The 21,750-nt window shown below is 37.4% G+C and overlaps 1 protein-coding gene across 1 annotated transcript; it reads left to right on the plus strand.

Annotated features, from left to right (window-relative positions):
* The first annotated feature begins 11,389 nt into the window (after positions 1 to 11,389).
* On the plus strand, positions 11,390 to 13,420 carry LOC149189630 (uncharacterized). The gene is made up of 2 exons (XM_089413248.1): positions 11,390 to 12,422; positions 12,989 to 13,420. The coding sequence occupies exons 1-2, from the start codon at positions 11,852 to 11,854 to the stop codon at positions 13,150 to 13,152; spliced, it is 735 nt and encodes a 244-aa protein (XP_089269374.1). The 5' UTR covers positions 11,390 to 11,851; the 3' UTR covers positions 13,153 to 13,420.
* Positions 13,421 to 21,750: the final 8,330 nt, after the last annotated feature.

Consider the following 21,750-nt stretch of genomic DNA (forward strand, 5'->3'; position numbering starts at 1 on the left):
TTATATTACAAAATGAACCTATTTCAAATAGATAGCAATCCTCAGAATCTAAAGATTCTCGAGATTCCCTATTCAAATTACAAAAATATCCATTGTTTCTTGACATATCGGGGTTGGTTTCTCCAACTGATTCATCTAAGATAGATGTAAATCTTATTTAGCTAGCTATATTTAACCTGAATAGTCCCACATAACTTGTTCTTCCTTAACTCTTCCCGGGAACACCATCAGGTTTTAGATATCCATGTTCAAATAACAATTCAAATCGTAAGTAAACCATGCCTTTCGTGGTTTAAACCAATTCAAAAGAGATAAAATAATGAAAGGCCATTGACTCCTTTCTAGAATCTATATTGTGCAAGTTATCACATTCTGCACATAAAATGTCTTAGAAAAAATCATAAAAATAAGAAATAAGATAAGAAAATTGTATGAATTACGAAGCCCAACAAGAACAATGGCCTTTAAATAGATCTCATGCTTGAGCTATAACAACAGTGGTATAGACTCTGTAGAATTTCCAAAAGAATCATCCTTAATATAATGGTTTGTAGTTAATGGATAAAAACTTGTTTTATTGATTGATAATGCCAATGTTTGTAAAACAAAGTACACAATTTTGGTCCATTACAACTTTCAAAAGGCTTCCTAACACTTGTTCTCGGCATTTGTTCTAGTAAGTGGCATTTAGCATAGTAGTATAATTCTTGAGAAATATCACTCCCAAATATCACAATATCAAAGAATCTTAAATTGTAGCCAACAACAAGCTTGTACACCTGGTTCAGTACTTCAAATAGGGAGAAATTTGGATTGTTATAAGTTTTGTGCCAACGTTAATTCAAACTTAAATAGCTAAGCATTTTTCATTCATCTAAGTCATTAAAATCATATTGGTCTTTCATTTCAAGTCCATTTGAGAATACCCTTTACTAATTCATATTTCAAGCCTAATTTTCAAAGCATTTTTTCCTTCTTTAAGAAAATTAGAAGAGGGCATCCTATTGAATGGAAGTTACCACACATTACAATAGACCCTTACAAATTCCATCTTCTAGCAGTCCAACTTGAGATGGTCTGATGAGATGGAAAAGTGAACATAAAATAAGAAATTAGTGCTTGTAGAGATAAATTTTTTGGGTTCTCTACAAGTTGTCACATATCTAATTAATTACAAGTTCACCCTCAACCTACTTGAAACTTGTGTTTTATTTTAAGGAAGATTGGAGGCAAGTTTCAACTTGTCCTCCTTGCTTATAAAATTATAAATTCCTTAATGTATTACATGGTTAATGGGGATTTTGAAATTTGAAGTCAATGGAGGTATGAACCAGCACAAGCCAACCATAGCAACTCAATGAGAAGTAGCTTTATGGCGAGAGAAACACTTAAGGCCACCAATCTCTAAGCTCATAGGTTGTATTCTCAGACCTCAATGATTTATGAAAAAACATGGTGGTTCCCTACTATTGGGACACCTTACATGACTTGCTTCATCAAAAATAGTTTTGAAGACAACATCCCTTAAGGACTACCATTCTACTTTTTCCAAATGCCTTCAACTCTATTCTCAATTATGTTAGTGTATTTGAATAGTGATACAAGTTAGTCAATTTTTTTAAATATATTAGACAAGTCATTAAGGTGTAAAATCAATATCATCTTGACCAAGTAGGTACAAACTCAATCAATTAAACAAATTTGGTATTGAGCCAGCTAGATTAGACACTAAACGAATTGATTCAAAACCAAACCAACCTCTAATGTAATTTGGAGACCATTTAGATCCCTTGACAATTGACTCGGTTAACTAAATTGAATCCAAGTCAATCAATTTTTGTCACACTAATAAAGATGCACCCTAACCTCACCAAGACTCACGAATGTTGTTGTTTTTTCCACCAAGGATGTGGCCACCCAAAGGGAAAGTTACCACAGATTTACTGTTTTTTCTTATGACCATAATGCTTGGAATTTCATAATGTGTTATCTTGATAATCTAGCTCAAATAGAGAAGTACCTCTCGTCAATATAAGTATTGGCTTTCCTCTCTCCAAATCTGCTAGCTTTCAACGCAACAACCTTCAACAACTATATTTTTAAATATTTAAATAAATTTCCCAAATTAAACATTCCTAAAAACATTTAAGTTATATAAACTTAATCACTTACATTTACAAATATAATAATTTCTAATAAAGTTTTAGTGAAACAAAAGAATATAATAAACAACCCATAACATAAACATTACTTTTACCATAGATTTTAGGAATTTTTTATATTGGTATTTTTCTTATTTCATTAATATTTTTATCAATTCATAACATAAACTTATACCATGGGGTGTAGGAATTGTTTATACTTATATTTTTCTTATTTCCCAAGTGTCAATCTAGAAGTTATTGTTTCCTATGTATGAGTTGTAGTTATGATCTAGATGTGTGGAAGTCAGAGATTTATGTCCGATATATGTGTAACTATTGTGATTAATAAAGATATTAAAGTGTGTTTTGGTGTTGTGTGTAATCGCTCTTTGATCTCTCTCTATTTTCTAACATGGTATCAGAGTTGGTTCAACATTGACTCTCTCACGAGAGGGGCTGAGATCATACAATTTTAACCATGATACTCCTTTATACATAGATTAGTTTAATCGAGTGTTTGATCTATTTGTTGTATGAATATTTGATCTGTGTTTGGATTGTGGATAGTTTCATGCAAAGGAGAATTGTGAAGATTTAGTGTTGGTGCTATTGTGCGAAGTTCCGTTGTGGACAAATATTTGTAAAAGAAGAGAAGATCTGTTTGTGAAGACGTTGGATTATCATAGATTTGGTTTGATCTAGTGTGGATCTACAATTGTGAGCAATGTCCACATGTTTCAAATGGCAGTTCTCAAGATTATTAAATGGTGCAAGATGTACAGTTGCAGCGTGCAGGTGGAATGTTAGCATTCTCATTCTATATCTAAAATAATAAAAGATTGTGGTATTTTTTATCTAGAGATCGAGATCCAAAAGGTGCAAATCTAATGGAAAATACCAATATGCAAAGTTATTATTATTATATTTGATCTTATTTGCACAGATCAATAAAGCACGGTCATTGATTTTGTCTTTGTACGTTTTTGTGGTTGGTGTTTTTTCTTTTATTGGTTATAAAAAGGGTTGGTGGTTCTTAAAATGAAAGCCCTAGTGTCTAGAACATCAATTCATGTGTGTCTTTATTGGTTATAAAAAGGGTTGGTGGTTCTTAAATTGGAATCCTTGGTGTTTAAAACATCAATTCTTGTGTATTAGTAAGGTCAAGTTGTTTGATCAACTTTTCAACACATTCAGTATCCAAACCTCCATCCTAGCCACTTACATATAGCCAAAAGCAAAATATCCGACAAATTTTGGTTGGTCCATAGGATGGTTCATTACTTGACGATTCTTATTGCGGAAGCCTTGATGAACATATGTGTCAACATTATTGATCTTGCAAAGTTCATGAACAATGGTTAAAAGCTGTTAAGTTTTAAATGGAGGTCAAGTGATAGCTCGAAGATGTGGTGGTGAAAGAGCGGTTTTTTGCGAGATTCCAGAGTGCATGTAATTATTGATGAAGACAAATGAGACAAAGATTATGCTTGTTGTTGTAATGTGTTTTCAATGTTTTCCATGTAATCATTAAGGTAGGGTATTGGAAGTAATTCTTCCATGTGTTGTCATTGAAAGTTCCCAAGTGTGTAGAAATTAGTGTTTCCTATATATGAGTTGTATTTATGATCTAGATATGTGGAATTTAGAGATTTATGTTCTAAATATGTGTAGTTGTTGTGATCAATAAAAATAAATATACTAAAATGTGTTTTGGAATTGTATGTAATGACTCTTCGATCTCTCTATTTTCTAACCCATCAATATAAGTATTAACTTTTCCTCTCTTCAAATCAAGTAGAATTTCAAAGCAACAACCTTCAGCGAATGCATTTTTAAATATTTAAATTTAAATTATAAAATCTTAATCACTTACATTTACAAAAAAAATTAGTGAAACGCAAGATTATAATTCACGACCCTTAACATAAAATTTACTTTTACCATATTTCACTTGTATTTTTATACATTAATAACATAAAACTTATACCATGGGGTGTAGTAACTTTTTATACTTGTAGTTTTCTTATTTCACTTATGTTTTTATATTTAAGCGCTCATTACGCCGATGAATAAATTAAATCGAAAGACAAGCTTACATTCAAATAATTCTGCAATCAACCTGATTCAAGGTTCGGGAGGAATCTTAGGTTTTTGTTTCTTCCACCCAACCATCTCGTGAACCATTATTTGTGTGAACAAATTTTATAAATGAATACCGTGACTCATCTACGTTGAATATTCACGTATTCAAATAACAATGTAAACAATTATGTGCGTAAAAAAAATAATTAAACATAGAATATGAGGTATTCCTTTGAGTATGGAAACAACGAATGGGTTCAAGCCCGTGGAGGAAGGTTTGAACCTTGTCTCGGTCATTAAGAATATGGCTATATCGCTGAACTCGGATAAATTTATTTTAAGTACGGATTTAATATGAGTTGAGAAAAATTAATGTATAATTATTTTATTGGTTAAATTGTGTTTTTAAATGCTATAAAAATCACATGGTTTAAATTTGTAAGTCCAAAAAAATTTTGTTGAATTTTGACAACAACATCATATATTTAAACATATAAAAATGTAAAATACTAAACCATTTCAAATGTTTTAACCACATATATATATATATATATATATATAAACAAAATATAAAATATTTTAAATAATGTGTGATTGAACTATTTTATCACTATTAAAATGATTTCGTCATTATTAATATATTTTTAAGTATACACTAATATTAATTTATATTAAAATATTTTATTTATAACCCATGTAAGATATTTTATTATATACAACATTAAAATATTTTAATTTAACATTTCTTTCTATATATACATATATGAAGTTGATATCTAGAAATTAATTAACATACATCTTCAAATAGTTTATTTAAGATAGGTGTTTAAAATATTTTTGAAAATTATAAAGTTTAAGCATTTTTTTACTTCTAATTACTTTACACCAAATTATATCATGTCATTTGGACAAGTAATTAAACATTGATAACATTATTTATTTATTTTTCTTATTATAGTTAGACATTTTTTTTCAAGTTAGAGAATATTTTATTTTTATTTTAAAAGTAACACTTAAGAGATACGTGTCAACTCCAAATTGAACAAACATACTTATACATCACCTTTATAATAGACTGTAAAATAAACTTCTAGACTTAATAAATTAAACAAAAACAACCCTGCCTTTTAGAGTGGTAATCTATTAATTCTACCCACAACTAATGAGTTCAAGGCTTTAGGGGAATCTTTTGCTCTTTATTTCTTCCACCAAGAACCATTTAGTGGGTGAATAAATTAAACGGATAATGCGACACTTTTCCTCAATGTCGCTAATAACGAATGTGTCCAAAGACTTGCAAAGAAACGTTTGAATCTTTGCTTCTCCCGCCAAGAACCAAAAATAAAATCAAAATCCTTGCAGTTCTCGCTGATTAATCTGCAAACAACGAATCAGATCAAACATCTGGGGGATTATTTTGATATTTGGTTATTCAACCATTAAATGTACGAGGGTGTGTAAGTTAATCGCGCCACAAAAAAATAAAAACTTGCCACTTTGTGATGTATATGATCGTATATATGTTATACCGGTATATTTACAACTTTTGAGTAAATTGTTTTAATTTGAGATTAAAAAGAAAATTGAAGTGTTTTTAAAAATTTATAAATTGATTTAAATATTTTTCAATTTAATGTCTCAAATTATTGTTTTAAAAAAATATTTTTATAAAAACAGTATAGAAGACAAATATTATTATTTTTTAAGACAACTCATTTTTGTTTGATAAAAATTATAGTTATAATTAAAAACATATTATTGTCTCTCTAGAAACCATAAAAATATTTTGTTTAATAATATATATAAAATGTAAAACTTTTTGTTTTTTCAATAATATTCAAATTAAGGTAGTAATCTTGCATTGAACTAACAACCTTTAAACAACTATATTATTAAGAAATGTTCTCTATAATAGAATAGAAAAGTACTTCCTATGAATATGGCAATACCATCTCCCTATTGGCTTTTCTTCTCTCCAAATTAGGGATCTTTCAAAGCAGCATCGCAATACCATCCTAGTATGGCTATCGCAATACCATCCTAGTATGGCTATCTTTATGTGGATTGTTGATTCCCCGAATATCAGGGAATTGGACAAATAAGTGCGATTAATTTTTTGACCGCCCCTATATCCGTCCAATTCCAAAATATTGAAAAAACCAACAATCGACTTAAACTCAAAGTCCCAGTCTGGCCTTTTCTTCTCTCCAAATCGAAGATCTTCCCCAGCATCAACCTTCAACAACTGCATATTTAAATATTTAAATAAATTTCCCAACTTAAACATTGCAAACACATTTAAATTATATGAACTTAATCACTTACATTAACAAATTTAATAATTTCTATGAAACACACTAATATAATAAATTATCCATAACATAAAACTAACCTTTTACCATGGGGTGTAGTAATTTTTTATGCTTGTACTTTTCTCATTTCACTTATATTTGATCATTTTTTGAGATCTTCGGGCTGATCCCATACATTCCTGCTTGGTTATATAATAAGAAATCGCTTGGGAAGCTTTTAGATCCAAGTCGTGTACTGCCAGCACCCAGCTCCAGAGATTAGCTGACCAGCTGACCTCATGCGAAACTCATTTTTGTGGTTTGCCTGTTCCATCCAAGACGAATTCCATGGTCGTGTACTGCCAGCACCCAACTACAGAGATTAGCTGACCAGCTGACCTCATGCGAAACTCATTGTTGTGGTTTGTCTGTTCCTGGCAGGCACGATACATCATTCTGTGCAGACCGATACGTTTTTCAGTTTAATTCCATAATCCGAAAACATGTGGGAGTTGTTAGATCTATGGTGATCACCTTGGCTAGCTTGCCCTAATCATCGCAGAGTTGTTAGATCCACACTGAATTTCGCGGTTAAATTCCCGGTAGTCGCGTCCTGGCAGGCATCTAATCATCACAATTACCTGACCGCTGACCTCATGCGGAAATCTTCTTTGCCGTTGTCCTTTCCCTACAGAAACGATACGTCGTGCCCTGGCGAGAGAGAGAGGACTGGATCGGGAGGAAATAATATTTATCCAATTGAATATTCCCATAACATGTCCCACTCATCTTTAAACGCTCATTATGCTAATGAATAAATTAAATCGAAAGATAAGCTTACATTCAAATATTTGGAAAATCCTATTTCCACCACTGTAGGATCATTAATGCGTGGTTACATGTGCCGGAGATAGTCAGAGATGACTAGATAATAAAAATAAAAAACGGCGTGTTACCCCTGGGCGTGTTATAAACGTCTATCTCCGACGCATGTAGTAGCGCATTAATGATCCTATAGTGGTAGAAATAAGATTTTTCCAAATATTTCCTCAATCAACCAATGATTCAAGCTTCTCGAGGAATCTTGAGTTTTTTGTTTCTTCCGCCAAGAACCATACTGTGAACCATTATTTGGATGAATAAATTTAAAAACTGAATACCGTGACTCCTTCAACATAAAATACACCGACTGTTCTATGCCGAATATGATGGTATTCATATCAGTCTGCAAACAACGAGTGCTCAAGTCTTTGGGGGAATGTTCGAATCCTTGTTTCCGCCACTAAGAACCGTTATGTGGGTGAATAAATTAAACAACAACAACCCTGACTCTTCTACGCTGAATATGGTGGTAATCTATTAATGTACAAACAACTAATGAATTCAAGCCTTCAGGGAATCTTCTGCTCTTCGTTTCTTCTACCAGGAACCATTTTGTGGGTGAATAAATTAAATGGATAATACGACACTTTTCCTCCATGAGTATAGACGGATTCAAATAATTTCGCTAATAACGAATATGTCCAAGACTTGTGAAGAACGTTTCAATCTTTGCTTCTCCCGCCAAGGGTCAATAAATTAAACAAAAGGGACCCTAACTGCTCTCGCAGAATAATCTGCAAACAACGAATCAGATCAAGCATTTGGGGGACTCTTTTTTAACTATTATGTTGACGACTGTGTAAACAAGTAATGCGCTAAAACACTCTACCACCAAGACCCATTGTACTCTGAATATGTTTCTATTGAAATAAATCTGCAAACAACAAATCAGTTCAGGCTTTTGGGTGAACGTTTTGATCTTTGTTTCTTGCTCCGAGAATCATTCCGTAGGCGAAGAAATTAAAGAAACTATCATACCCTCTTTACACTGAATTTTACGGCAAACAACAAAGGAGTTCAGTCTTTTGGACAGATCTCTCGACCTTTGTTTCTCTGTACCAGAACCCATGGTCATATGACTGTTATTGGTTTTTTGTTTGCAATATATCATGCTATCATTGAGAGTATAAAAATGCATCCACAGCCTAGTGTTCTATTTAGCTGATAAACTAAAGATTAAAAATAAATTATTTCCTAATAAATAACCATTAATAAATTCATTTTAGAAAGTCTAACCATCAAAATAAATTAATAATACTAACGATTTAATAATAATAATAATAAATTAATATAATAAAAATGTATAATAAATTAAATAAACTATCACTGAAATTAATAACTAAAAGAAATATTCAAATAGATAAAACGAAAAAATTTGAAATTCACATATAGATTAAATTTCGCCCATGTCATTTTTCTCATTAGCACATAAAAGAGTGGGATCCAACTCATTAGCACATAAAAGAGTTGAGTCCAACCGTGTAAAGTGAGATATGTTTTTTTTAAAGGAAAGTTATTTTGATCTAATTTAAGTGGGTTGCAATATTATTATCTTTTTCACTTATATCCAATTTTATATTCAATTCTATTATATGACCGGTAGAATAAATTCTTACCATAATTTCAAACCTTATTATATGGAATTCCCTACGTAATCAAAACATATATATTTCCAATATGCAATATAAATATATTTATTAAAGTTGGTATTGTAATATTTTAAGTATTGAAATATTTTTATTAATTAATATTGAAAAACAAAATATTATTAAAAATATGGTATTTCAAAATCAAATTAATAATTTTATATATCCCCTTTCCAATAAATATTGAAAAATAGAAAATACCTTTTAATAAACAAAATAACATTTTTAACTTTCATTTACTTATACTCTACATTAAAAGTGTGTAATGAAAAAAGCATATCAATATCAAAGATACAATCAAAGATCATTACGAAGTAGGTGAGCCTAGAAAAAAGCATATCAACATCAAAGATACAATCAAAGATCATAACAGTCTCTCGCAATATTTTGTAGTTGAATGATTTCTAGTTCAAGGTTCTATGTGCACTATTGCAATCCCTAAATAATCTCATTCTTATTATTCAAATGTAACAAAAATTCATTGTAATCTTCTTTCTCAAGCCCCTATTTTTATCTACGGGAAGAGGGGCAGATTTTGTAGTTGAATGATTTCTAGTTCAAGGTTCTATGTGCACTATTGCAATCCCTAAATAATCTCATTCTTATTATTCAAATGTAACAAAAATTCATTGTAATTTTCTTTCTCAAGCCCCTATTTTTATCTGCGGGAAGAGGGGCAGTTTTTTCACAAAGCATTTCGACTAAGATTTTTAATATGCAAATTTTCCAATTCACTAAACATCTTTCACTTCCATCTTGCAAATTCCAGATAACATTTTCTAGATCCGAGAGATTCTTAATTTTCTCTTCCAAATCATTATGAAGGTTGACCTGAGTCTCAAACTCTTCTACGATATTTTCGAAAGACATTCCCATTTGCATCCCAAGACTATCCACCTATTTTATTTTTTTAACCATAATATTCAATTGTCATTTGTATCCCAAGACTATCCACCTATTTTATTTTCTTAGCCATAATATTATAAACTTGATTGTGATGTGTTGCGTTCTCTATTTGAATTAGAAAAATGAATGATTGAAAATAAAGACCCTGTTATGAAGTTGATCAGTTTCCAACTTATCAAAAACATCCTGCAATAATTTTACATATAGAGATAAATTTTTCACCACATAAAATCTATTATGTGTTTCCAATAACTTACACGACAATATGAAAAGAAAAGAAAAAAGCCAAATTAGGTATGCAAGGCAATGCTTTACCGAATATACAAATCAAACCTTCAAGGCTTTAAATCGAACAAATTTTCCCTTTTACACATTAAATTATATTTTAATGGCATATTAGGTTGTAGAGAGAGGGGTCCATGGACTATGCCATCCATGAAGATTACTTCAAGGGAACTAAAATAATTAGCCTCACTTTGAGCAGCCTCCAACTTTCACATTGTCTGAATAACAACAGGTTCTAGAGGATTGTAACAGTAAAAATGCATTGCGGGAAGTGTTCCTTGAAGCTTTTGAATTTAAAATTGATGCTACAATAACTCCGCAATCCTTGCTGGTAACCGAAAGAAGTTATTGTTTAAGCTTGTAGACCTGCGCAACGCAACTTTCAAATGGAGCTTTGAAATGTCGGGGCTATTCCTAAATCTCATCCCCAAATCCCAAAGACAATTCCTAAAACAAATTATATTGTTTAAAGGGACGGGCTCACCATGCTTCCGGTGCGCGCAAACCCTTCCCTTGGCGGACAACAAAACATGTGCAGTCAGAAATATCAAATAAACTTCAAGAAAAAGAGAAACTTGCCAAAATAACGCAAGACTTTTCAAAGGGACCTCTGAGCATCCATAAGTTAGCTTGAAACAACAACCATTGATAATCAATTGATATAAAGCAGTAAAAGCAAGGTGGTCAATAGCCGTCTTATGACAGCAATTAAGCTGCCACCGAAAAGCTCTCTTTCCCAAAAACATCGTGCAGCTAGCTAAGGAATGGAGTAGTCTACCGAGGCAGTAGAATGGCCCCTTTTCCGGCACCGGCTGGAAAATTGTCCGGCTCCGGCTGCCGGAAATTTCTCCCTCTTCCGCCACCATCTCTCCGCCCGTTCTCCGCCACCCTCCCGGTCCGCCCTGACATTTCCCTGACATTCCTGCCTGACATTCCTGACATTCCTGAGCTGTAATTCCCTCGCGAAGTAATCCCCATTCCCTCCATTCGAATTCAACACCCGCGCCCATTCCCTCCATTCGAATTGTGGTTTCGCTGTGCTCTGATCCTCTGCGAACTCCTTCCGCACTGCAGCTCGGAGGCCCCTTACTCTGGTTTCGCTGTGCTCTGATCCTCTGCGAACTCCTTCCGCATCGCAGGTACCCTCCAAAACACAGTGGTTGGCGGTGGTGCTGTCGCTAGCAATCTCCTCCGTCTTCAGCGTTCCAAAACACTTATTGGAGGGCGAGCGGCGAGCCCCTTAGAAGCATCCTACGACTGCATACGTGCACTCATAATGAACCACATAATAGGATATTCCATTTTTTTTTGTTGATTTGTGCAGACAGGTGCGGAGGAAGAAGAGGATCGCAAGTTACCTGTTACCTCTTTTCTGCAGCTTGCCTTTCTAGGCCTTTATAAATTCGAAGCAACAAGAGGAATGGGGTACCGCAGTCCTGGTCCCATTGACCCCTCAGCCCAGCACCCGGCAAGATTTGATTCCTCGTGCGCACAGAGAGGTACAGAAACTTTTCCAGTCTATCATTCGCCTTTAAATTGGAGCACTCACTCTGGTAAAGTCTCGGTATTACAGATACCCGAGATTGAGGCGAACTGACCAAGGGGCGACCGCGTTATGATGAAAGATTACATGGAGAAAAAGGGGAAGGTGTCCGGGAGCAGGCCGAATGCAAGTAATGGATCACTGCATAGACATGCTCACATGAGCAGCTCTGGTGGAGCAGTTGGGGTTCATGGACTTCATGGCAATCCCAATCTCAGGCAACAAGATGATCATCATCAGGGGCGTAGCATCCGAAGATCTCGGAGCTTCTGTGGGCGCCCTTTTCAAACTGAAAAAGTTGGGGCAGCTTCATCTACATCATCAAAATTGAAAAAGAATGCAGGGACAATGATGAGAAGGCCAAAGACACATCCAGAGCTTCTCAATCGGGACGATCGCCCTGTTTTAATGAAAAACAAGAAGATGAATACTCCACTGGAGGCATTAAGCGCTAATAAGTTACTGGTTAGCGTCACGGTTGCGCAGAGCATTGGTCCTCTGCGTTTATTACTCTCTAAAGATGCAGCAGTGGAGGATGTGATTAAAGCAGCACTGGTTCTTTATGCCAAGGAAGGGCGTAAACCACTTCTCAGCAGTGATCCAACTTCCTTTGGCCTCCATTACTCACAGTTCAGCATCGACTGTAAGTATTTTGATTTGTTAGTACTTGAATTTGTTTGTTCTTGTTTTGTAAAACTGCATTAAATTTTTTTACAATATATTTTCAAGAAGTTTAAACTTTGATCCCCTGTATTTTCTAATCTTCAGAATTTAACTGCATTTAAGCCTGTGATACAAAATATTTTCAAGAACTTTAAACTTTGATCCCCTGTATTTTCTAATGTTCGGAATTTAACAGCATTTGAACCTGTGATACAAAATATTTTCTAATGTTCGGAATTTAACAGCGTCTGAACCTGTGATACAAAATATTTTCAAGAACTTTAAACTTTGATCCCCTGTATTTTCTAATGTTCGGAATTTAACTGCACTTAAACCTGTGATACACGATAATTTCAAGAACTTTAAACTTTGATCCCCTGTATTTTCTAATATTTGGAATTTTACTGCATTTAAACCTGTGATCAAGTGATGGCTAAACAGATTTAGGTAACCAGCAGATTATCATCCCATTCTGTTTGTTTGAACTAACTGAATATTTTTCGCCTCTTTTAACTCTGTATCTGAGTAATTGGACTTTAATTGCAGGTTTAAATCCAACTGATAAAATTAAGGACCTAGGTTCCCGCAATTTCTTCTTATGTTCGAAGGAGAAAGCAAAGGAGAACTGCATACTAAGTTTCCAGAGAGGAGAAACAGTTGTTTCAGAACGTTTGTGCTTATCTCCATCTTCATGTGGAAAAGATGTCTAGAATATTTCTAGAACAACACAACCGTGGTACAAGCAGCTGATTCAGAATTTCTTGATGGATTGGGATTTTCTGGTACAGAAACTGAACATTTGATATATACATTCGAAGAAGCTGGGTGATGTTTATGCGTCTGGCGCTCCATTGACTGTTGCGCGAAATAACACCTTTGTTCATACGGCAATGGCGGGAGTGGTGGACCAGATCTGCAGAATTTTACCCAGCCGTTCGGTTGTTGTTATCCTTACCAATATACTGGAAAATTTTCCCACCCTGTGAGAAGGAAATTTACTAATCAGACATACAAGGCAAATCTTGTAAATATTCATTGCTTTATTTTTCAGTGAAATATAATTCCTTCTAAAAATATTGATTAAAATAATATGCAGCGTGGAGAAATTGAAACTAAACCTGCCCGGCTTAATTATTTTATTTTAAGTTTTTTTTTTAATTGGAATTTAGTTATATTATTTTATTTTATTGTGTAATCCCACAAATTACGATTTTTATGATTTAAAATATATTTTGAAAAGTATGAATAATCAATATTTCAATAAAATGTGAATTATATAGATTTCAAATTTATTATTTTAACAAGTATATGTCAAATTTTAGATAAAAATGAAAAAGAAGTCTAGGTCAAATTTTAGAATATTTTAAAAAATATGAATAATCAATATTTCAATAAAATGTGAATTATATAGATTTTATAACTCAAATTTATCATTTTAACAAGTCTATTTCAAATTCTAGATAAAAATGAAAAACAAGTCTATGTCAAATTTTAGATAAAAATGAAAAAAATACGAAAACATAATAAATTAAAAACTATTCAATTTAAACTCACATTCTTAACCATTAAAAACTATTCAATTTAAACTCACATTCTTAACTCTGATTTAATAACTGGCTCAGTTTTAATTAACATAAATCGAAAAAAAATGATATTATTTTCCATGAGATATAACCAAAGTTCAAGATGAATAGGTTCCTGTTCATCCTTACAACTACATGACCTACGCCTATTTCTTGAAAATTTGTCTTGTCATCTCAACTATATGACCTACACCTATTTCTTGAAAATTTGTCTTGTCATCTCAAAGAATATTATCCTTGAGATGGTGGTTCTCCCTTCAAGATGCTTTGCTACTTTTGTCAATTTCTAGAACATTACTAAAATATAGTTATGTTCCCAATGGGTGGAACCTTGGTATAAGCATAGAATGCAAGTGAGAGAGGAGTTAATTAGAGTGATGGTTAAGCCTAGTTGTAGATTTTAACATTTTATTACAGTAGTAAATTTTTTGAGTGTACTTCATCTTAGAGTATTGAAACGTTCCTCTCGTTTCAAGTAGGCAACCTTCATCATAAGAGAATAAAAATAACTTGTAAAGTGGATAATCCACTTATAATATTTAGGGCATTTTGATACTTTAGCATGAATTATATTCCAAAAGATCTATTATTATTTTAGTTTTTTTTTTTAAATTCAATAGTTTAGAGATTAAATACTCAACAAGGTAGGATCATCTTAATTGTTAGGTAGGATCATCTTAATAAAGATAAGGGATTTGAGTATTTATAGTGTAAGGGAAGAATTTAGAATTTGTAATATAAATAAGGATTTATATAAAAAGTTGTACATTTATATTTGAAAAAATAATTATACAAATAAACTAGTGAGGTTGTAAGAAGTGATTGTGTGGGAATATTGTGAGTAGGAATAACAAATGACAATCTTAGAGCTTTAAAACCAAGGTATTGTCGATGTTTTAGGATTTTTAATAGTTGGAAATTGGGTTTGTTGAATTTTTTGATAAAAATGTCTTAAATGCTTTATGTTGGGTGTGCGTTATGTTCTTTCTACGACTAGTCCCACACACTACATGTTGTGCTGGGTACAACGGGGATATCATGGCAGGTGGTAGTGGGCATTGCCTTGAGATTTTTTTTCATGTGAACCCAATAATAGCACAGGGGATTCACTTAATGAACCTCTGACATATAACATGCGTTCGTGACATATTAAACAATACCTACATATTGGAAAATCCCTCTAAAAATCACATTATTTACCCCCCTACCAATATGAATGCAATACAACTTCCCAATTTAAAAATCCCCTACTTTCACTAGATATTGTAGGTATCTATTTTTTCATTAACTTTTTTTATACCCATTTATATTTTTTCATTAACTTTAAGCTCCCTTTTTCATATTTGTCAATATAAAAACCCTTTACCCCCTATCTATCCCCCAATATATTATGTCATTTTTCCCTCAATACATATCCCCCAATATGAACCCACGTGGCAAGCTATTGCCTGTGTTCCCTGCATCTGTGGGAGCTTGCCTTCAATTGTTGCTGTGGTGGTGAAGGTCTCATTGATCCAAGGCTCAATGCACACCTTCAAGACTGATTCTTTGAGCCATGTTGCGTCCACCTGTTCTTTCAGCGCTTTGGCATGTTGCACCTGAGGGAGCCTCTGAGTGAGGGCCACCATCTGCGCAGTTCCTTTCACGCTCTCATACTTCTACTGGAGTTCTCACGCCTCTGTTTCTAAGCGCTGGATGTTGGGGTCCTCTTGCAGGTTTGTGAGGACCTCAAATGACTCCTCCAACATTCTAGTGCAGTCTCTCACTGCACTTCTGATCTCGTTTAGTCCCACTGTAATAGCATTGCCACGCTATTCTTTTACCTCCGGAGGGGGGGATGATTGCGCCTTTAATCACAGCTCTACGATTTGAAGGTTCAGCTCCAACTAAAGTTTTTTCATTTCCTCCCATGACTCGCGCACCCCTGGTGCTATCCTGTGGATGTGCACCTCTGTTGGTGTGTTTGTTGGGATGGTCAACTCAAGGATGCTTTGACAAGCTTTGTCCAGTACCTGTACCAGTTGTCAATTTTTCGACACCACTTTGTCGCGCTGCAAGCTCAACTGTTCCATGTTGATTTTCTGCTCGCTTAGTACTTGCAGCACACGGCTCTCCCTAGCCCGTAGTTCTACAGTAATCGCATCCTGCAGAATGTATAATTTCTCCCACGGGAGTGTAGCCATGTTGATGTTGATACCCTTCAATGTGCTAATTGTAGGCTTGTCAGCCTCATTTGTTGTCCCCAGTGCCCCCTTCGGCAGCACTATGGTATTTGTCACCTGAGCACATAGCATCTGCCCTACTGCCGTTATCTCGACTGTGAGGCTGGTCAAAAGGGTACCAGCCTAAGGAGTGTGCACCTGCAATTCCTACAACTGCTCTCTGAAGGCCCCCAACTCAATCTGGTTCTCCTAAACAAAATTCTAGAGGACCTCGGAGGTGACATCGTGCACTGTCTCACCGATGTCATGCAAATCACCGTCAGTAAGGGTGATCAGGTCAATAGACAACTTCAATGCCTTGACCTTCTTGTGCCGCCCCATCCACTCAGTTGGGTGCTAGCACTTCAACTTTGTTGATGCGGTTTGTGGGTCCGCGCCTCCCTCCTATTCATTTGCTTCCTGCCCATGCGAAGGCGACTTTTGGTCCTCGTGGGCCTTTTCGGCTGCCTCCTGCGCTGCTGCTACTGTGCAGCCTTTTTCTGTTCAGCTGGTGTCTGTGTAGCGTCCCGCGCCTCCTGCACTTCTATTGCGGCTTCCTCCTTCCTTCTCTTCTCTGCCAACTGCGCCATGTGCAGTTTGGCCTCCGCCTTCTTCCTATGCGCTACAGATTTCTCTATTGCCGCAATGTCTGGAGCGCGCAACTCTGATGGCCATGTCTCTAGTACATTCAAGACTACATCGTCCATGGCTACAAAGGGTAGCTCTTTCCATTTCTTGGCTGGGTCCTTGCGTGCTATGATGTATATGTTGTGGAGGTCCACCTTAAACACTGAAAAAATTTGCAGGCTGTTGTTGACAGTGGGTGATAACCTCAGCTTGCGGTTGATCCCCATTTTGAGGTTCATCTCCATGAACACCCAAAATATCTTACTATCGCAGATCCGGTTTGCATCCTTTGTGGCCTAAAGCGAAGCGTACTTCGTGGCCTCCCACAGATCCTTGTCAATTGTGGGGAACTGACTATCCTCCGGCAATTCCCTTGCCACGAGCACTATGGATAGCAGAAGCCATGCATAGTGGAACGTTTTGCCTTGTTCTTGAGCTTCACGCTAGTTCTCCAAGAATTCCTTGCAGAGGAACTCGAACCAGTTAAATTGGACCCTCTCCGTGCACTGCTCATCAAGTGCTACCATTGCCATGGGTACCTTGTCTGCGTGGCACTTGTGCATAACCTTACCTACCAGTATTTGGGTCGCCACTCTTACTGCTTTGTCATTGATGATGGATATGGTGTAGCCCCTCTTCTTATTTTCCAGTTTATATTTCTTCTTCATGGCCTCCACAATGGCCAAGTCACTACATTTCCCCTTCGAGATATCTGTGGGGTCCTCTCCTTCGCATGGCAGCCAGGTGATGTGGTGAATCAAGTGTTCCGTGATGGGGATGGGCTCCTCCAGCCACAAATACCCACCATGCACCAGGCAGAGCAACTGCCTGATGACAAAAATTGTTATTAGGGCGCTGGTGGAAATGCGACACCCAAACCAAGTTTATTAACCCTGCCTTTCCACTCCACGCAACCATTTTCACGGCTCTAATTCGGTAACCCCTGTTGCAGTGTTATGCTTAGGCTTTATGAGTTGCGCGGTCTCTAGGTGAGGGAACTTCTCGTGGTCAGTGAGATCCCAATCTTCAAATTTTAAGCTAGGCACCTATCCCCGGTGCACACCCTAAAAAATGATGTTGTTTGGGAGGAGCAGGGTCTTGAGAGAGCTCTTGCTCTCGTCAAGATCCTTGGGAACTTTAGCCTTCCCCTTCCGTGGGGGGATATAGGTAGGTAGCTTTGTTGGAGGGTGTGCTAGCTCAGTTTCCTCCTCCATGCCTTCATCATCGTCTTCTTCGATGATAAGGTCCTCCAGGTCTTCCTTCTCCTCGTTGGTTTCTATGTTAATGGCTTTCCCCTTCTCCTCCATTGTCGGCCTAGTGCACAGCGGGTTTAGCAGGGACACACATACGGGAACCATCGCTTGTTTGTATTTCTTTGGTCTTGGCATGCATGGGGATTTAGGGATTTTTGCCACAATCTCGGCACCTTCAAGGCATCTCCCACAGTCAGGGCCTGCACGGCCTCTTCGGCCGTCATCTCTATGATTTCCATAACTTCCTCAGATGTTTCCATCGTGTCCGACCAAAAATCTATCACTCGCGTACTCAGGGGCTCAATTAACATTTTGCACAGGTCAAACAGGGCTCTACTCAGGCTATGTGGGGTATAAAACTGCTCAATTTGAAAATGACCAAGTGTTGTGTGCTGGGCATCCCTTTGTAATTTATAGCACCTTTTGAATTTGAATTCGACTATTCCCCCCAAATTCGGTTCATTAATGCTCCCTTGGCAGCAGATTTTCCCAAATCTTGCCCATAAATCACATCTTAAATGCCTGTCGCCCACTCCATTTGGTCTCAAGTCGAGCATCACATCATGAATAGTGACTTCAACAGTCATTTTCTAGCCAACTTACGTGGTAGCTTAGCCCCCCTTGTGCAGGCGTGAACCTTGTGACTCTTTGCTTCTGCGCGCAGCTCCAGCATCGCACAGCTCTCGGGCAGAATAGTTTATAGTCCTGCGCCTCCTTTCAACTGCCAGGAGCATTAAGACTATACTTTCCACAACTAATCAAGTGGTCACGCCACCTATATAGGGTGTCATCTAATCATCCGTCACTTTTCATGGAAAATTCCCATCTTTTATTGTTACTGGCGGCGTCGCGCACTTTATCATCTGTAGCGTGCCACCCTAGTTGATTCGCTTAGTAATGTGTGGTCCAAGCCAAGGCATCAGACTGATCAATTTGTGACGATAGTCCTCAAACTTGTCAACGTGATCGTGCGCATCCTGTGTTATCACACAAGTCTTCTTATCAAGAAAATATTCCTTTATCTCATCCTCCAACTTTTTGATTTCTGCTTCTACCAAAGCACTTTTCTTCCTTAATCGTACCCTTTCTTTCTCAAGTTCTTGGAGCCTAAAATTGCCCTGTTGGATTTCTTCTTCCAAGGTTCCGCGAACCTTCGTATCTACTGGTGCTTCCATGCATAGACTAGGTATTTCATGCTCTATGGGGCTTACAGTGTTTGCTTCATACTCCAACCTCAGAGGTGCCTGCACCGTCAGGTTCTTACACGTGGTTCTATAGGCCCATAGAACCACTGGTACGGGCAATTCCCAGTCAGTCCGCTACGCATTATGGACCTTGTTAAGCGCTTCACATACTTTGTTAAAGGCTTCTACATGGATATCCTTCTCCACACTTGGTCTTTCCATACTTCACGGCTCCAACCAGAGGGGTTGTTCATGCCATTTCCTTTCCCACACCTACTTACTGATTGTGTTTCCTAATGCGAAGACTGTGTGCATCCGCGTAGTTTTCGCACCATATTTCTACATCCATATAGATAGGTGGGCGCGCGGACCGTTTCGTTTGACAATATTGTCTGTTAACTGCATCTGAGGCTTCCCAAACTGCATGCACATCATCCTTCTACATTTGCACCAATCCTCAAAGCTTCTTTGGTGCGGACCCCACCACTTCACAGGCATAGCGCACAGTACCCACTTCAAAGCTTCGAAACGTTGTGTTCTGGCACCTCACTTTCAAATCTGCTCAGGAAGTCATCCACCTCACTTAACCCATCATACATAGGCAGATCCCTCACCTCCATCGATACGCAACACAGGATCTCGTCATCATGTTACAGTTCAGTGTGGTTACCTCATGTCACTGGTTCTGCCATTGTTCTATTTCCTTGTCCAAATCCAATGTGCAGGAGCTTTCGTGCTTCCATGAGATTCATCCATCCACAGTCGAATTCACCTAGTCTTGCTCTCACATGGTTATCTTGTAGAAGTAGTCCAATTCATCATCGTTATCGTAGTCGCCCACCGGATCTATGGAGCATGATCCTTCTGCAAGGTCCAAGGGTACAACCACGCGCAAAGACTTTTTCTCAATTACCGGAGGATAGTCAGTTCCCCACAATTGACAAGGATCTGTGGGAGGCCACGAAGTACGCTTCGCTTTAGGCCACAAAGGATGCAAACCGGATCTGCGATAGTAAGATATTTTGGGTGTTCATGGAGATGAACCTCAAAATGGGGATCAACCGCAAGCTGAGGTTATCACCCACTGTCAACAACAACCTGCAAATTTTTTCAGTGTTTAAGGTGGACCTCCACAACATATACATCATAGCACGCAAGGACCCAGCCAAGAAATGGAAAGAGCTACCCTTTGTAGCCATGGACGATGTAGTCTTGAATGTACTAGAGACATGGCCATCAGAGTTGCGCGCTCCAGACATTGCGGCAATAGAGAAATCTGTAGCGCATAGGAAGAAGGCAGAGGCCAAACTGCACATGGCGCAGTTGGCAGAGAAGAGAAGGAAGGAGGAAGCCGCAATAGAAGTGCAGGAGGCGCGGGACGCTACACAGACACCAGCTGAACAGAAAAAGGCTGCACAGTAGCAGCAGCGCAGGAGGCAGCCGAAAAGGCCCACAAGGACCAAAAGTCGCCTTCGCATGGGCAGGAAGCAAATGAATAGGAGGGAGGCGCGGACCCACAAACCGCGTCAACAAAGTTGAAGTGCTAGCACCCAACTGAGTGGATGGGGCGGCACAAGAAGGTCAAGGCATTGAAGTTGTCTATTGACCTGATCACCCTTACTGACGGTGATTTGCATGACATCGGTGAGACAGTGCACGATGTCACCTCCGAGGTCCTCTAGAATTTTGTTTAGGAGAACCAGATTGAGTTGGGGGCCTTCAGAGAGCAGTTGTAGGAATTGCAGGTGCACACTCCTCAGGCTGGTACCCTTTTGACCAGCCTCACAGTCGAGATAACGGCAGTAGGGCAGATGCTATGTGCTCAGGTGACAAATACCATAGTGCTGCCGAAGGGGGCACTGGGGACAACAAATGAGGCTGACAAGCCTACGATTAGCACATTGAAGGGTATCAACATCAACATGGCTACACTCCCGTGGGAGAAATTATACATTCTGCAGGATGAGATTACTGTAGAACTACGGGCTAGGGAGAGCCGTGTGCTGCAAGTACTAAGCGAGCAGAAAATCAACATGGAACAGTTGAGCTTGTAGCGCGACAAAGTGGTGTCGAAAAATTGACAACTGGTACAGGTACTGGACAAAGCTTGTCAAAGCATCCTTGAGTTGACCATCCCAACAGACACACCAACAGAGGTGCACATCCACAGGATAGCACCAGGGGTGCGCGAGTCATGGGAGGAAATGAAAAAACTTTAGTTGGAGCTGAACCTTCAAATCGTAGAGCTGTGATTAAAGGCGCAATCATCCCCCCCTCCGGAGGTAAAAGAATAGCGTGGCAATGCTATTACAGTGGGACTAAACGAGATCAGAAGTGCAGTGAGAGACTGCACTAGAATGTTGGAGGAGTCATTTGAGGTCCTCACAAACCTGCAAGAGGACCCCAACATCCAGCGCTTAGAAACAGAGGCGTGAGAACTCCAGTAGAAGTATGAGAGCG

The sequence above is a fragment of the Pinus tabuliformis genome, chromosome 3_1, assembly GCF_031772625.1.
Source record: "Pinus tabuliformis cultivar Carrire ecotype Pingquan chromosome 3_1, CPIR1, whole genome shotgun sequence".
Lineage (NCBI taxonomy): Eukaryota > Viridiplantae > Streptophyta > Pinopsida > Pinales > Pinaceae > Pinus > Pinus tabuliformis.

What these genes read in the sequence shown, in the direction of transcription:
- LOC149189630 (XM_089413248.1), top strand. Translation starts at nt 11,852, where the DNA reads ATGATGAAAGATTACATGGAGAAAAAGGGGAAGGTGTCCGGGAGCAGG. An exon ending in CTCACAGTTCAGCATCGACT is followed by an intron (nt 12,423 to 12,988) that starts GTAAGTATTTTG and finishes CTTTAATTGCAG; the next exon opens with GTTTAAATCCAACTGATAAA.